Raw genomic sequence first — 18,542 nt, 5'->3', positions numbered from 1 at the left:
GAGGCTATTATCCCACTGCTACTATAGGCACCATCTCTCACTACTATACCTGCTATCCCACAGCCCCAGTCCCTTCCCAGAGGCTATTATCCCACTGCTGGGCATATAGGACCAGCTTATGTTGTGCTGTGTCCAGTGGAGAATTAGTTCTGAGCTATTGAGCTTCCCCACTTACAGCCTCCCTGTTGGGCCCCACTATATAGATCCTGAGCTATTTGCTGTGTTGCAGTTGCTGCTGAGCTGACCCTCCTGATGATTCCTGGAAGTGGTTGCCGGACACAGTGGAAGGTTTCCCAATATAAAGGCTGTTACACAAATATATTTACTTGCTGATCTGTACTGGTGCTGAACATGAGTCAGGACATCCGATAACGTGGGCGTGTGGGATATTTTATTACCAGCGTCATATTCATGGGCTTTTCTTTTCCAGGTGGCGGAAGTAAGTGGAAAGGGCTTTGATGTTTATTCATAGAACTCAGGGTTATTCCTATATAACAGATTCGCTAGGAAAAGCTTCTGGGGGGGGGGCTAACATTTAAGATGAGTCTGCTGAACAGTATGGTAGCTTCTAAGTACAAATAATGATATGATTATAAATGAGCAAAGCGCATTCTTGTAATTTATTCCTTAATTCAGAGAACATGATCCATCCTTTTCATGTACATTTCTCCTTGATCAAACCCAGTATTACACCATGGAGAAGGATTCTTTATACAACAATTGTATTTCTATTTTATCCTTGTGTGCTGTCACCTCTTTTCCCAAGTGATTATTTTGGCCTCTACCCGAGCCTTTTGGAGTTTCAGACAAGCCTCTCTGACGTGGATCGCTTTTCACCATGAGAACTTTGCCCAAATGCCAAATAGTTGAGTAAATCAGAGACGTCGGCACTATAAATAGGCTCGCTGTTTGTTTGCTGAGCTAAGCAGCCTGCAAATGTGGTATAAAGTGATGTGATCTTTACTCCTCACTCTCACTGCTGCTCAGAGATTCAGGGAGGCTACCCTGGGTATTGTACATAGTGTGGCTGTGGTACAGCAGGTATAGTAGGGAGAGATGGTGCCTATAGTAGCAGTGGGGGGATAATAGCCTCTGGGAAGGGACTGGGGCTGTGGGATAGCAGGTATAGTAGGGAGAGATGGTGCCTATAGTAGCAGTGGGGGGATAATAGCCTCTGGGAAGGGACTGGGGCTGTGGGATAGCAGGTATAGTAGGGAGAGATGGTGCCTATAGTAGCAGTGGGGGGATAATAGCCTCTGGGAAGGGACTGGGGCTGTGGGATAGCAGGTATAGTAGGGAGAGATGATGCCTATAGTAGCAGTGGGGGGATAATAGCCTCTGGGAAGGGACTGGGGCTGTGGGATAGCAGGTATAGTAGGGAGAGATGGTGCCTATAGTAGCAGTGGGGGGATAATAGCCTCTGGGAAGGGACTGGGGCTGTGGGATAGCAGGTATAGTAGGGAGAGATGGTGCCTATAGTAGCAGTGGGGGGATAATAGCCTCTGGGAAGGGACTGGGGCTGTGGGATAGCAGGTATAGTAGGGAGAGATGGTGCCTATAGTAGCAGTGGGGGGATAATAGCCTCTGGGAAGGGACTGGGGTTGTGGGATAGCAGGTATAGTAGGGAGAGATGGTGCCTATAGTAGCAGTGGGGGGATAATAGCCTCTGGGAAGGGACTGGGGCTGTGGGATAGCAGGTATAGTAGGGAAAGAAACATAGATATAGTAATAAGATATATATTAATATAATAGTGCCTTAACCACAGGCTGATAATGGCTGCCAACTTGTCCCTTCCAGACTAAACTGGGTTGTGTATGGATACAAGCCAACTTTCTGCCTGACTTGTCTGGCCTGGCATCAGGCGTAAATATGTTTTTCAGGTTTAAAAGTGCCAGACAATGAGTACCGTATAAGTACAATGATCTAATTGTTGACTTGGGGTCCAAGCAATCCTAATAGCCCGAGCTTGGTGGCCAAATCAGACACAGATCCATTGGCCATCTTAAGTGTTCAGCTGATGAATTCTTGTTTCTCTGAAATCTGCTTTTTGCATTAGTACAGATGTTTGACAGATGCTTGCATTCCTTTTGAATAAAGGCAGCATCGTCTGCAATTGAGGAATATTTGCCTTTAAACTGCTATGAAGATGAACTTCTTTAACAATAAGATAAATCAATAGGACTGCAGGTTGGGACAGGGTGGTGGGTAAAGTTAATCTCAAAGTGAAATGCTATTATGATACAGACGGGATTGCAGTAAACCACTGATACTCTCAGCTACTTCTAATATCCTTATCATTTACAGTAGGGGGTACATTATCCCTTATAATACATGAGTGATACTCAGAGTTCCCTGTATAGCTCAGCCTGCAGCCTTGTGCCTTTATATGGGGGGCACAGAACCCCTCAGTGACTGCTAATATCCTTATCATTTACAGTAGGGGGTACATTATCCCTTATAATACATGAGTGATACTCAGAGTTCCCTGTATAACTCAGCCTGCAGCCTTGTGCCTTTATATGGGCACAGAACCCCTCAGTGACTGCTAATATCCTTATCATTTACAGTAGGGGGTACATTATCCCTTATAATACATGAGTGATACTCAGAGTTCCCTGTATAACTCAGCCTGCAGCCTTGTGCCTTTATATGGTCACAGAACCCCTCAGTGACTGCTAATATCCTTATCATTTACAGTAGGGGGTACATTATCCCTTATAATACATGAGTGATACTCAGAGTTCCCTGTATAACTCAGCCTGCAGCCTTGTGTCTTTATATGGGGGGCACAGAACCGCTCAGTGACTGCTAATATCCTTATCATTTGCTGCTTGGATAAAGCAGTGGGTTACCTGTTCCATAGAGCTCTATGTGATGCAGTGAAAAGTGAATCCGGGATGTTGGATTGTGGCCACTGTTAACTATTTTGCAGGCAGTCGAAATGCGACGTGCAACTGTATGCCTATTGCACTGGGATTATCCAGAAATGCAAACTTTGCTCTAGCCCTTATAGGAATCTATGAGCTGGTTGCTAATGGCTGTTTGTCAGTAAAAGCAAGCCACTGATTGGTTGTGCCAGCCTGGCCCGTGCAAATAATTCATTTTGTCCAAGCAGAGTGTTCTGGCACTGCCTTCTGCCAGGTCGGTAATTGTTTGTGTCTGTGATGTTCTGAGAATAGGAAATCATTTAATTTATTTAGCTCTGCTGTTTGCATAAAGGTGACAGACAAAGGGCTTAATTATATTTTAGAAAGGAACAGGGGAAAAAAATGTGGATTTTAATTAAATAGCAATTGGCTCCTCTCCGAGATACTCGGAGCGAGGGCCAAGTATGCCTCCCTACTGACTGGGTGGGACCTGTATCACATGGGATTTACCCGCTTGTACCCGCTCCGGGGGGATGGGGTAACCGCAGGAAAAGGCGGGTGCCGCGTGTGTTACAGGATCTCTTTGATGGAAGCCATGAAAATAAAATCTCATGTAACATATGGAATCCATCGGGCTTCTTGCAAGGAGAGGCAAGGGGGTATTTCTGTAATTTGAATCTTCATACCTTAAGTCTACTAAAAAATCAATAAAACAATAATTGAACCCAGTAGGTTTGTTTTGCATCCAATAAGGATTATTTATATCTTAGTTGGGATCAAGTACAGGTACTGTTTTATTATTACAGAGAAAAGGGAATCATTTAACCATGAAATAAACCCAATAGGGCTGTTCTGCCCCCAATAAGGGGTAATTATATCTTAGTTGGGATCAAGTACAGGTACTGTTTTATTATTACAGAGAAAAGGGAATCATTTAACCATTAAATAAACCCAATAGGGCTGTTCTGCCCCAATAAGAGGTAATTATATCTTAGTTGGGATCAAGTACAGGTACTGTTTTATTATTACAGAGAAAAGGGAATCATTTAACCATGAAATAAACCCAATAGAGCTGTTCTGCCCCAATAAGGGGTAATTATATCTTAGTTGGGATCAAGTACAGGTACTGTTTTATTATTACAGAGAAAAGGGAATCATTTAACCATGAAATAAACCCAATAGGGCTGTTCTGCCCCAATAAGGGGTAATTATATCTTTCTTGGGATCAAGTACAGGTACTGTTTTATTATTACAGAGAAAAGGGAATCATTTAACCATGAAATAAACCCAATAGGGCTGTTCTGCCCCCAATAAGGGGTAATTATATCTTAGTTGGGATCAAGTACAGGTACTGTATTATTGCAGAGAAAAATGAAATGAATTCTAAAAATAGGATTATTTGATTAAACTGGAGTCTTTGGGAGACATAGAACTTTCTGGATAACTGGTTTCCCGATGACTGATCCCATACCTGTACTGAAATGTTCTACAACACCTTCCCGATCATTCCCATCAGTGCCTTCCTAGAGGAGCTGACCATCTAGGTCCCATACACACACACACACTAAGGTTTCATTAGGAGCTGATTTACCTGCCCAGAATCATAGCATATTAACCTGAATTGGTGTTTAATTTATACAAGTTTGGATTTATGTTTGATTTATTTGGTTTAAGCTCAGCAGAGCGGTCTCGCTTTACTTTCCTCTTTCTCCTTTAATATCTATTCATTCTGTCTTTTTTCTCTCTCTTTTTCCTTTCTCCCTCTCAGTATCCCTTTTCATGATGTTTTCACTCGGAGCGCTCATTTTCTCTCGGCCCTAGTGTGCGTCTCTTGCCATAGATACCGCTCGCTGGAATTTATGGCTGGGCAGAAATCCCGTCCAATGTACAGAATGTTCTGCTGCATTCCGAGTCCCCTCTCGTAATAACGTGCCACATTGTTGTTGGGCTCGCACGTGTGAATGTTTGCCTCGCTGCCCGCTGTATCTGGGAGACCAGTGAGGGCTGTTGCTGGGTGCTTATATCTGGGTGGGTAGAGGGCATGGGTTTCATAGGTTTGATAATGGGGTTGAATTGCAATTCAGACTTGGACTGTATGTATCTGGAGATAAAGAGGTTCTAAAAGTGCATTTATTACTTCAGCCGTTAAATACTCACCCCTTAGTGTCAACACTGCACGATCAGACTGCTTTAACCCTGCCCGATCAATTGTCTCTTATGTGGGAAGAAAGACCGCCAGGTGTATGATCGTTCAGGGCACACCAGCCTTACGATAGTTCAACCATTTTGTCAGATTGCAGTGAAATTGATAAAGGAAAATCATTACGGGTACGGCCTGCTTAAATCAGCTCATTCTAATACCATCCTACCTTCAGCAAACCAATTGACTTAACCCTGTAAGTGCAGCTTTAATCTCCTTAGCTGTCACCCCCACAGGCTTAATGCCACATACAGGGTCAGCTGCTGAAAGCAAGTGCCAGTAAGTCCAAGCTGACCCATACAGCCATCCTGGCTTTGGTACTGCTCTGGTTCTTTAGGCACTAACATTGCTGTGCACAAACCCTCATCATTTATGTATTATAAGGGATAATGTACCCCCTACTGTAAATGATAAGGATATTAGCAGTCACTGAGGGGTTCTGTGCCCATATAAAGGCACAAGGCTGCAGGCTGAGTTATACAGGGAACTCTGAGTATCACTCATGTATTATAAGGGATAATGTACCCCCTACTGTAAATGATAAGGATATTAGCAGTCACTGAGGGGTTCTGTGCCCATATAAAGGCACAAGGCTGCAGGCTGAGTTATACAGGGAACTTTGAACTGTCCAGGTATTTGCAGGTGTCAGAGCAGCATTTAAATTGAGAATGTATTTTTATTGCTGTAATAAAAACCATTACTACAGTCAGCCCACGGTAGCCCTCCCACTAAAAAACTGTTTATTTGCAGTTTAAAGAACATAAAAATTACAAGCAACTTCCAAGCAAGCAAGTTATTTGTACTGAATTCTCGGGACAGGCTGAGTTACATGAATACTGAGATGACATCCATTAATAAAGCCTATTATTTCATATAACTCACATATAGAACAAAAGTAGTTAGAATAATATGATCCTGACGTTCTGGTGTATTTTACCTTCTTACAATGGGAAACTGGTCACGTAACCTTACTAAGCACAAAACATCAGGCTTTATCTTAAAGGAGACTCTACATATATTACGGCCTGCCCGCGCGTGCAATGCAATATCTGTTATGCAGATGATCGGCAGACATGTAGATCTGCATTCATTCCTTACAAAGGATGAGACTGTAGTGATGTTTTTCCCACATGACGGAGAGACAATTGGGGGCTTCCCTCGAGCCTCCCCTCCATCCCTGGGAAACTCACACACATTTGCTTAATCGCCTTTCAGACTATTGTGGGCGGGCGCTGGATGCCGACAGAGGGAGAGGGGCAGCCCAGCCACCTGTCCCGAACAAATGAAGCCCCTCTGTCCCTCCATCACGGATAATTTGATTAACCACTTGGGTGCCAGATCTTAGGGCAGACAATACGTTCTACGGCCCCGGTCACATGTGTGCGGCGTTTTTGTCTGCCGTGTCTGATATAGGCTCGAGCCTAGCGATACTTGTAATGATTAATGACCAGATAATTAAATTAGTGACAGGGCACAGTACAGCACGGCTATGTGAGCAGTCGCTACAATTGGCTCACAGCTTGCAATCTAATTGCTCTGCCTGTCTTATGTGTCCCATATACTCAGAATGCTGGAATTCCTTTAAACAAGCATCGGCCTCCTTGCAGAGAGGGATAGTTCATTGTGTAGTTGGTCTTTATTTGTTTAATCAAATTATCTATTAAGGTACACGTTAAGATCCGCTCACTTGGCGAGGTCGCCAAGCGAGCGGATCTTCTCCCGATATCCCCACCTACAGGTGGGCGATATCGGGTGAATTTAGGCTAATTCGGTCGTTTGGCCCCAGGGCCAGTAATAGGCGCAGGTTAAAAAATTAAGTCGGATCGGGGACAGCATTGGCTCGTTGATGCGGTCCCAGATCCGACTAAATTTTTTAACCTGCCCGATCGAGATCTGGCCAATTTCAGGCTGGCAGGCCTATCGATAGTGCCCCTACTGCTGAGTCGGTTTAAGGGACCCATATCGGCAGCTACAATCGGCCCGTGTATGGCCACCTTAAGTCTCTAGTTGCCCCTTTAGTGGATTTTTTTTGTAATTATTGGATATTTAGTCTGGCACTGTGAATATTCTCATGCCCTGATTGGCTGTTTGGGGTAGCCTTCTGCATGTCCTTATGCTCTGATTGGCTGTTTGTGGTAGCCTCTGCATGTCCTTATGCTCTAATTGGCTGTTTGTGGTAGCACTCTGCATGTCCTTATGCTCTGATTGGCTGTTTGGGGTAGCCCTGTGCCTGTCCTTATGCTCTGATTGGCTGTTTGGGGTAGCACTGTGCCTGTCCTTATGCTCTGATTGGCTGTTTGGGGTAGCCCTGTGCCTGTCCTTATGCTCTGATTGGCTGTTTGGGGTAGCCCTCTGCATGTCCTTATGCTCTGATTGGCTACTTGGTCTACTCTATGAATGTCCCCAAGTGCCTTTTCTACTGCTCTGGTCAATGGTCTCTCCTATTGGCAGGACAGGGAAATGATCTTTTGTGCCCCCTTTTAAAAACAACTGTTCTTTAAAGGGGTTGTTGTGAACTTTTAGTATGATGTAGAGAGTAATAATCTCAGACAATTTGCAATTGGTCTTCATTTTTTATTATTTGTGTTTTTTTTAATTATTTTACTATTTGTTCAGCAACTCTCCAGTTTGGAATTTTAACGGTTATCTGGTTGCTAGGGTCCAAATTACCTTAGCAACCAGGGACTTGCTAAGGTAGAGTTGCAGTTAGAGACTGGAATATGAATAGAAAGGGTCTGAATAGAAACATAAGTAATAAAAAGCAGCAATAACAATAAAATTGTAGCCTCACGGAGCAACAGTTTTTTGGCTGCCGGGGTCAGTGACCCCCGTATGAAAGCTGGAAAGAGGCAGAGGAAGTAGGCAAATAATTGAAAAACTGTACACAATAAATAATGAAGACCAAATTTAAAGAGAGTGAGTGAGAAAATTTGTGGTTTTTGAGTTATTTAGCTTAACCATGTAACTATATTCAGCAGCTCTCCAGTCAGCTATCATCTGGTTGCTAGGGCTCAAATTACCCTAGCAACCAGGCATTGATTTGAATGATAGACTAGAATAGGAGGGGAATTATAAAAATGTGTAATAAAAAGCAGCAATAACAATAAAGTTGTAGCCTCACAGTACATTTGTCTTTTAGATTTTGGGGTCAGTGACCCCCATTTGAAAGCCAACTGAAAACTTGCTTAGAATTAGCCATTCTATAATATAACATGCATGATACCCACAATAAGTATTTCCTCAAGTCCTCAAGTGAACCTTTCCCTGGTTACAGGTCAGAGTTAGCCCCCAAATGGACAGAGAAATGATGAATAAAGGCGCCTGTACCCCTACAAAGTGCCATAACAATTAGCAGCCACCTGGTACTGAGCCTTCAAGCCAAAATGCACATCAGCATTGGGGTTTAATGGAGTGGCAGGAGCATTGCTGGGAAGTGTGCCAGGCTCCGTGTCCTCACTAGCAGCTGTAGGCTGGCATTATGTAGGGGTTTCTTTGTACCCCCATATCCCCGGGTAGCCTATCCGTGTAAATGGCCTGATTGTAGTTGCCATTGGGCGGCAGTTTGGGCACTAGGGGCAGAATAAAATTGGCCAATCGTCGGGGGGTTATTGTGTAATGTGCTGCGGCAGTCTGCGAGCTCGGGGGGGCATTACAGGAATGTACTTGGGACATTGGCACCGCTCATTCCCTTACACACAGCCTGTTGGAGCATCCTGGCTAGTGTATGTGGCCTCCCCAGAAGGTACTCCATTAGCCTTTTGTCTCATTCTCATGAATATTAATCAGGGGGCGTGACTGTACAGCAAAACAAAAGCCGGCAGATTATTTGCATATGCCTGTATTAGCATTAACAGTGGCTTTCTTGTCTGTAGCGGGGGCTTCTTTATATTGCCCTGGGCTGGGATAGAACGTTAACCACTTGACTGCCAGGAGCCACCTGGTCATTTTCTATGACCCCCTGCTTCAGTGACTGCCAAAGGGATGATTGGATCAGATATTGATACAAGGTTATCATAATTATTGTAATGTAATTTATTGATTGGGCCAGGGTTAATGGCACGCACAGCTCTGTGAGGTCCAAAACACCTTTGAAATACAGAAAACCATAGTTCAGAACCAGGGATAAATAAATACTTAGGGCTGGGCGATATACCGTTTAATACCGAATACCGGTGTTTTTTTTTAAAACTATATTCATTTTTCAGATACCGCAATACCGGGGTGTCAGGGTACTCACCCGTGCGGCCCGGTTTCGCGCGCCTCCTTGCGTCAAAGCGCACGTACATGTCAAAGCGTGCACGTCCGTGACACGCTGACGGCGCTGGTTCTGCGCATGCGTGGGGGGGTATTTAAAGCTATTAAACGCCTCCTCCTGTGCTATGTTGTCTGCGGCCTTGCCTGGGAAACTAAGCCTGCCTGATTTACCTTACGACTTTCTGTTGCCGATCCTTCGCTTGCCTGACTCTGATTTTCAATACTGCAGTAATTATTCTCTAATTTATTAGGAAATGGGGTTAACACCTAATCATGCATGGAAAAAAAAAATACCGTCAAATACCGTGACACCGATATAATTTTGAAAAATACCGTGATATAAATTTTTGGTCATACTGCCCAGCTCTATAAATACTGATTTCTCTGTAATAATAAAACAGTACCTGTACTTGATCCCAACTAAGATATAATTACCCCTTATTGGGGCAGAACAGCCCTATTGGGTTTATTTCATGGTTAAATGATTCCCTTTTCTCTGTAATAATAAAACAGTACCTGTACTTGATCCCAACTAAGATATAATTACCCCTTATTGGGGGCAGAACAGCCCTATTGGGTTTATTTCATGGTTAAATGATTCCCTTTTCTCTGTAATAATAAAACAGTACCTGTACTTGATCCCAACTAAGATATAATTACCCCTTATTGGGGGCAGAACAGCCCTATTGGGTTTATTTAATGGTTAAATGATTCCCTTTTCTCTGTAATAATAAAACAGTACCTGTACTTGATCCCAACTAAGATATAATTACCCCTTATTGGGGGCAGAACAGTCCTATTGGGTTTATTTAATGGTTAAATGATTCCCTTTTCTTTGTAATAATAAAACAGTACCTGTACTTGATGATAACCTGCATGAATGCATATTGGGGGCAAAACAATCCTATTGTGTTTATTAAATGCTTAAATGATTTTTAGCAGATGGAAGGTATGGAGATTCAAATTATGAAAAGATCCCTTATCTGGAATATACTAGGTCCCGAGAATTCAGTACAAATAACTTGCTTGCTTGGAAGTTGCTTGTAATTTTTATGTTCTTTAAACTGCAAATAAACAGTTTTTTGGTGGGAGGGGATCTACTGTGGGCTGACTGTAGTAATGGTTTTTATTACAGCAATAAAAATACATTCTCAATTTAAATGCTGCTCTGACACCTGCAAATACCTGGACAGTTCAAAGTTCCCTGTATAACTCAGCCTGCAGCCTTGTGCCTTTATATGGGCACAGAACCCCTCAGTGACTGCTAATATCCTTATCATTTACAGTAGGGGGTACATTATCCCTTATAATACATGAGTGATACTCAGAGTTCCCTGTATAACTCAGCCTGCAGCCTTGTGCCTTTATATGGGCACAGAACCCCTCAGTGACTGCTAATATCCTTATCATTTACAGTAGGGGGTACATTATCCCTTATAATACATGAGTGATACTCAGAGTTCCCTGTATAACTCAGCCTGCAGCCTTGTGCCTTTATATGGGCACAGAACCCCTCAGTGACTGCTAATATCCTTATCATTTACAGTAGGGGGTACATTATCCCTTATAATACATGAGTGATACTCAGAGTTCCCTGTATAACTCAGCCTGCAGCCTTGTGCCTTTATATGGGCACAGAACCCCTCAGTGACTGCTAATATCCTTATCATGTACAGTAGGGGGTACATTATCCCTTATAATACATGAGTGATACTCGGAGTTCCCTGTATAACTCAGCCTGCAGCCTTGTGCCTTTATATGGGCACAGAACCCCTCAGTGACTGCTAATATCCTTATCATGTACAGTAGGGGGTACATTATCCCTTATAATATAAACAGCCTGACAGATGCTGCTTTCAGTAACAATGGCATTTACAAATAACTGTAAAACCACAAAATATTTTCGAGTTGAAAGTTGTAGTGAGAAAGTGTCAGTCCCTGTGTGTCGGTGCAGCGGTTGGGTCGGGGCAGGGTAGAGGTGCTGCTGTTTCTTGGGATTGTCAGCTGTGCGGTTCTGCTAGCGGAAGTGCCGCGGTGTGAAAATGATTTTATCTTCCTGTCTAGCAGGTGGCTGCCCCTGACAGGAGGAACAAGAGCCTGTCTGGCTGCAATTATGGCTCATTTTCCGGGAGCTGCATTGTATACTCATGTGAGCAGAGTTGCCTTTCATTAGCCATTGCAGCCCCGCTCTCATTGTTTTCTGCCCCAGCGGCCCCGGGGAATAGGCACCATAATCTGACAGCTGATAAGGCCGGCCTGCTGTGTAATCCCCAAACTGGGCTGCGGCCATTGACTTCCTTGCTTTCTGTTTGAGAGGAAAATACATCCTCTATAATGGTGTTTGTTTTCCACTCATTTTCTTTTTAATTGACAATATAATATGCCGGCATGGCTATAAGAGATAAGCTTGATCTTGAACTGCAGAAACAGCTCCCCTAGTGGTGTGTATGGGAAATAGGGCACCCCCTACCCATATGTATAAATACAAATATACAGAGAAGGAATGTTCTGGGCACACAATAAGCTGTACCCCCATACTGTACTGTCTAAGGGAAACACTATGGCACCCCCTACCCATATGTATAAATACAAATATACAGAGAAGGAATGTTCTGGGCACACAATAAGCTGTACCCCCATACTGTACTGTCTAAGGGAAACACTATGGCACCTCCTACCCATATGTATAAATACAAATATACAGAGAAGGAATGTTCTGGGCACACAATAAGCTGTACCCCCATACTGTACTGTCTAAGGGAAACACTATGGCACCTCCTACCCATATGTATAAATACAAATATACAGAGAAGGAATGTTCTGGGCACACAATAAGCTGTACCCCCATACTGTACTGTCTAAGGGAAACACTATGGCACCTCCTACCCAAATGTATAAATAGAAATATACAGAGATGGAATCGCTGCCATAAGTGCTACTGATGTGGCCTTCAGAGACATTAAATACACAGTAATATGTGATTATGTGGTGAGCAATCAGATTCTTGCTTTCGATATTCTGCACGAGCAGAACGGACTGCTGATTGGTTGCTATGGGTTACTGGAAAGGGTCAGTCTGTGCCTGTGTTACTATGTAACTGTCGTGTTGTCAGCCAGGTTTCTGTACATAGCGCATCCTTAATGTGGATAATGATACGGTCAGTGGCTGCATGGAATGCTTCTCCGTTGTGCCGGGGATTCTTCACATGCACATGTCTGTCACCGTGGGGACAGGGATATGGGTGATTGTCCCTCATTGTCATATTCTGGTTCTTCCCAAACATTAGGGAGGGCCAACATGGCTAGTGTCTTGTCACTGGCCTCTTGTAAGTCTGTTGGATTAATACCCATCTAGCCTTCATCAGATGTTGGGAAGGTTGGAAAACTGGATCCCACATGGGCCCTGTACAGAACCATCTGGTGAGGACTGCATCAGGCCATAATTTTTATTTTTTTTTTAATTCTAATGTTCTCTTTTTCAGACGATTCAGAAGTTAGCCAGCCAGTATCTGAAGAAGGAATGGCCAGCGGTGAAGCCGGATGAACGTAGCGAGTACAGGTACAAAGTTCTGCTTAGCAGGACAGGTGCACTATAGCCTGAATTAGTGGGTGGAGTCTTTTTATTGGTGTATAGTCAACTTCAGCAGGGGAAACGCACCACCCATAGCAAGCCACAGCCGAAACCATAAAACATAGTGTAGGGCACAAATAAGCACTCACCCCAAATCCCCCCCCCTAACTGGCCTTCAGGCTGGGCCCCCTTAGCCCATAACAAGGTTACAGATATATAGAAACATTGGGTAACAGTCACCCTGCTATAGTTCCAGGGGTACCCAGGGCACAAATAAGCACTCACCCCAAATCCCCCCCTAACTGGCCTTCAGGCTGGGCCCCCTTAGCCCATAACAAGGTTACAGATATATAGAAACATTGGGGTAACAGTCACCCTGCTATAGTTCCAGGGGTACCCAGGGCACAAATAAGCACTCACCCCAAATCCCCCCCTAACTGGCCTTCAGGCTGGGCCCCCTTAGCCCATAACAAGGTTACAGATATATAGAAACATTGGGGTAACAGTCACCCTGCTATAGTTCCAGGGGTACCCAGGGCACAAATAAGCACTCACCCCAAATCCCCCCCTAACTGGCCTTCAGGTTGGGCCCCCTTAGCCCATAACAAGGTTACAGATATATAGAAACATTGGGGTAACAGTCACCCTGCTATAGTTCCAGGGGTACCCAGGGCACAAATAAGCACTCACCCCAAATCCCCCCCTAACTGGCCTTCAGGCTGGGCCCCCTTAGCCCATAACAAGGTTACAGATATATAGAAACATTGGGGTAACAGTCACCCTGCTATAGTTCCAGGGGTACCCAGGGCACAAATAAGCACTCACCCCAAATCCCCCCCTTACTGGCCTTCAGGCTGGGCCCCCTTAGCCCATAACAAGGTTACAGATATATAGAAACATTGGGGTAACAGTCACCCCGCTATAGTTCCAGGGGTACCCAGGGCACAAATAAGCACTCACCCCAAATCCCCCCCTAACTGGTCTTCAGGTTGGGCCCCCTTAGCCCATAACAAGGTTACAGATATATAGAAACATTGGGGTAACAGTCACCCTGCTATAGTTCCAGGGGTACCCAGGGCACAAATAAGCACTCACCCCAAATCCCCCCCTAACTGGCCTTCAGGCTGGGCCCCCTTAGCCCATAACAAGGTCACAGATATATAGAAACATTGGGGTAACAGTCACCCCGCTATAGTTCCAGGGGTACCCAGGGCACAAATAAGCACTCACCTCAAATCCCCCCTAACTGGCCTTCAGGCTGGGCCCCCTTAGCCCATAACAAGGTTACAGATATATAGAAACATTGGGGTAACAGTCACCCTGCTATAGTTCCAGGGGTACCCAGGGCACAAATAAGCACTCACCCCAAATCCCCCCCTAACTGGCCTTCAGGCTGGGCCCCCTTAGCCCATAACAAGGTTACAGATATATAGAAACATTGGGGTAACAGTCACCCTGCTATAGTTCCAGGGGTACCCAGGGCACAAATAAGCACTCACCCCAAATCCCCCCCTAACTGGCCTTCAGGCTGGGCCCCCTTAGCCCATAACAAGGTTACAGATATATAGAAACATTGGGGTAACAGTCAGTTCCAGGGGTACCCAGGGCACAAATAAGCACTCACCCCAAATCCCCCCCCTAACTGGCCTTCAGGCTGGGCCCCCTTAGCCCATAACAAGGTTACAGATATATAGAAACATTGGGGTAACAGTCACCCCGCTATTGTTCCTAATTCTCACAGGCCTTAGAGCAGCAATATGATAAGTACTATACAGAGCAGCAATATATACAGAAGTGCAATATTTGGTTTGGGTAGCAGCGTTTAGAACCCCAGGAATCTGCAAGTGAGCGGTGGCACCTCCTTTGTGCCTGTGTTTGCTGAGTGACGGGGATGGGGCCATTAGGCAGGCAGAATAAAGGCTGACACCGCAGGGAAGTCACACGTGTAGCGGGACAATAGAGCTCTTTTCCACAGGAACATTCTTTTCAAAGGCAGTGGAATGTGGGGTGGGCGGATTACGTTCATAAAGGTGTTTTCCCCCTGGTTATATGTCATTACCTCTTTAATAAATGTTGGCGCTTTATGTATAGGTGAAAACCGAAAGGCAGACGTGGCCTGCGTCTCCCCTCCCTGCAATGACTGTTAGGGAGCAGGTGTTGGAGGAACAATGCGGCTGCAGGATTTTATAGTGATGTGGCTCAGATAAGACTCACGCACATCCTTATTGATGTATGGCCGGCGCCCAAACAGCAATCATCCGCAGATAAAGATTTAAAGAGGAACATGTCTCATAAAAATTGAATTAAAGAAAATTTCCGTAGAAATATTTACATTTATTACAAATTATTTGCTTTTGAATGCTGGGGGTTTTTTTTAATCACTGACTCTTGAAACAGTTTAGCAGAAGCCAGGTAGGTCTTTTTTTTTTTTTTTTTTTTTTCCAAATCTCAAAAATGACTGTACAGCCCCCGGAATAACATACCTTTCTCCCAACATGCAGATTGATTTTGTTTCTCTATTACAAGCAGCTGAACTGCAGCTCTTTTACTTACTTCCTTGTTTAACATGAAGCTCCACCTCTTTTTCTTTTTTTCCTTTTTTTAAAAATCTCATAATGACTCTGTACAGCCCCCAGAATAACATAAGTTTCTCCTTACGTGCAGATTTATTTTGTTTTTCTATTACAAGCAGCTGAACTGCAGCTCTTTTACTTACTTCCTTGTTTAACATGAAGCTCCGCCTCTTTTCCTTTTTTTTACCTTTTTTTAAAAATCTCAAAAATGACTTTGTACAGCCCCCAGAATAACATACCTTTCTCCCTACCTGCAGATTTATTTTGTTTCTCTATTACAAGCAGCTGAACTGCAGCTCTTTTACTTACTACTTTGTTTAACATGAAGCTCCGCCTATTTTTCTTTTTTTCAAAAATCTCAAACATGACTCTATATAGCCCCCAGAATAACATACCTTTCTCCCTAAGTGCAGATTTATTTTATTTCTGTATTACAAGCAGATGAACTGCAGCTCTTTTAGTTACTTCCTTGTTTAGCATAAAGCTTTGCCTCTTTTGCTTTCTGAGCCCTCCTTCACTCTGACTAAGATGACCTCAAAGAAGTGCTTGCTGGGGGTCGGGCAGGGTTTAAGGCCAAACTCGGCACATCACTTTGGGGTCACGGATCAGTTTGAGCTCTTCTGCTCGCTCTCCCCGCCCGCGACCTAACACTGCGCTGCATCTTCCGGCTTCTGAATTCATAGGCACACGCCTGCCCCTTTTGTGACATCATTGTGGGGCGGGCACAAGTCTATAAATTAGGGATGCACCTTTTTGGAAGGATTCGGTTTCAGCCGAATCCGCGGTCCCGGCCAAACCGAATCCGAATTAGCGTAAATTAGCATATACTAATTAGCATTCGGAAAGGGTAAATGGTGAGGGGGATTTTTTTTTTAACCCCTTTCGATCTTAATTAACATATGTTAATTAGGATTCGGTTCCGGATTCGCCAAAATCCCTCAGGGTGGGTTCGGCGGAACCCAAAAAAGTGGGTTTGGTGCATCCCTACTATAAATACAGCACAGGAGCTGGGTTGGGTTGAGAGCGGGCGGGTTATGGTTGTGTGCGGGCCGAGTTTTTCTCAACCACTACATCACTAGTAGGCACCTCTTTATAGTCATTGTAGTCTTTAGGAGTGCTCAGAAAGCAAAAGGGGTGGAGCCTCATGCTAGACAAGGAAAAGTTGCAGTTCAGCTGCTTGTAATAGAGAAACAAAATAAATCTGCCTGCAGGGAGAAAGATTATTATTCTGGGGGCTGTATAGAGTATTTTTAGGGGATTTTAAACAAAAAGGCTTACTTACCCTTTAATCAGTTGGGCTTGCTACTTTGTTTCAGGAGTCAGTGGTTTCACATCCACTAAAATTTTTTGTTTATGTATTTGTTATTGTGAGGAGCGGCGAGGGTCATGGAGTACCGAGCTGGAAGGGATATAGGAGTGCCGGCCTGTTACATTCATGCCGAGGGGGTGCCGGGCAGTTACATTCATGCCGAGGGGGTGCCGGGCAGTTACATTCATGCCGTGCGTGTCTGTGTGTTGCAGGAGTATTTACACGGTGTGGAAGTCATTCCTGGAAGGCACCATGCAGGTGACACAGTCTCAAATTAACATCTGTGAGAATTATAAGAACTTGATTTCCGAGCCGGCCAGAACCGTCAAACTGTATAAGGAGCAACAGCTTAAAAGGGTAACTGGTTTTCAAGGTGTTTCCTTGCCTGCTTTGCGCAGGATTATCTCTGGCATTAGCTGCTTGCTGCGGGTATTATACAGAGTAACAGCTTCTATTTATACACAGGGTTTGTGCCTTAATCATCCCTTAAATAGACTTTGTATCATCAGGCACAGAATAATTATTCCCTCTATTTGTATTCGGAAGCGTAGGTCGGAGCTGCCATATTGTTTCTCTAGGTTTAGTAAAAAAAAAAGTATTTTTCAAGGGGCTTTAATGCCATAGCACATTATTTGGGTTTACTGGGTTGGCAAAGGACTGTCCAATAAGAAGGTTCCAAGCCAAATGTGCCCGCCAAAGGCCCTAGCCTGCTCACTGGTGCCATATACATATCTGAAATGTATATGATATAATCAGTTCTGCATTAGCAGTATTAGGCAGGGCTCCCGTTCCAGTCGCTGCTGAGAGCAGCCCTGGGCATAATTAAAATATGCCCCCATAAGGTTCCTCTACTCAGCTGCCCCTGCCCCATAGCAAACCTATAGCAAGCCTAGCGGGATGCCCCCACCCCATAGCAAGCCTAGCGGGATGCCCCCGCCCCATAGCAAGCCTAGCGGGATGCCCCCGCCCCATAGCAAACCTAGCGGGATGCCCCCGCCCCATAGTAAGCCTAGCGGGGTGCCCCCGCCCCATAGCAAGCCTAGCGGGATGCCCCCGCCCCATAGCAAGCCTAGGGGGATGCCCACGCCCCATAGCAAGCCTAGCGGGATGCCCACGCCCCATAGCAAGCCTAGCGGGATGCCCCCGTCCCATAGCAAGCCTAGCGGGATGCCCCCGGCCCATAGCAAGCCTAGCGGGATGCCCCCGGCCCATAGCAAGCCTAGCGGGATGCCCCCAGCCCATAGCAAGCCTAGCGGGATGCCCCCGGCCCATAGCAAGCCTAGCGGGATGCCCCCAGCCCATAGCAAGCCTAGTGGGCTATAATAAAATAAGCAGTGGCTATTTAAAGGGGCAGTGACACTTCTACTTAACTCCTTTTGAAAATATTAGTCAGGCACAATTTTAATAAAACCACTTAGAACCCAGCACCATATCGTCTACCACTACCCCAATACTCCGGATACAAAGTATTAAATGGCATTAGCCTAAAGTAGCTACCTGCATCCCCAGTCAAAATGGTAACAAAGTGACACTAATAACAAAGTGTGTGTATTTCATTTTATATCTTGATGTTTTCCAGAATTTGCACCGGATAAGTAGCATGTACTGGAAAATAAATTCATGGTTGATTCCGCCGCCGGAATGCGCTCTAATTAGCGTGCTGCTGCGTTGCAGGGAAAGCTCTGTTATTAGCCTGTTATTATCTCAGATGCTCTGCGTCTGGGCTGCTCCTAATTAAATCATTTGGTTATAATTTAGCAAAGACAGT

The 18,542-nt window shown here is 44.7% G+C and overlaps 1 protein-coding gene across 5 annotated transcripts in view; it reads left to right on the top strand.

Moving 5' to 3' along the window:
• The window catches only part of fchsd2 (FCH and double SH3 domains 2), a 148,479-nt gene that overhangs the window by 86,309 nt on the left and 43,628 nt on the right, over nucleotides 1–18,542 (top strand). For all 5 annotated transcript variants that reach the window (XM_031895578.1, XM_031895577.1, XM_031895580.1 and 2 more), the window contains 2 exon segments: nucleotides 12,804–12,880; nucleotides 16,987–17,131. In XM_031895578.1, coding sequence (XP_031751438.1) covers nucleotides 12,804–12,880; nucleotides 16,987–17,131 — 222 coding nt within the window.

The sequence above is a fragment of the Xenopus tropicalis genome, chromosome 2, assembly GCF_000004195.4.
Source record: "Xenopus tropicalis strain Nigerian chromosome 2, UCB_Xtro_10.0, whole genome shotgun sequence".
Classification (NCBI taxonomy): domain Eukaryota; kingdom Metazoa; phylum Chordata; class Amphibia; order Anura; family Pipidae; genus Xenopus; species Xenopus tropicalis.
Note: the sequence above shows the minus strand (reverse complement) of the source record. Positions and strands in the feature narration are given on the sequence as shown.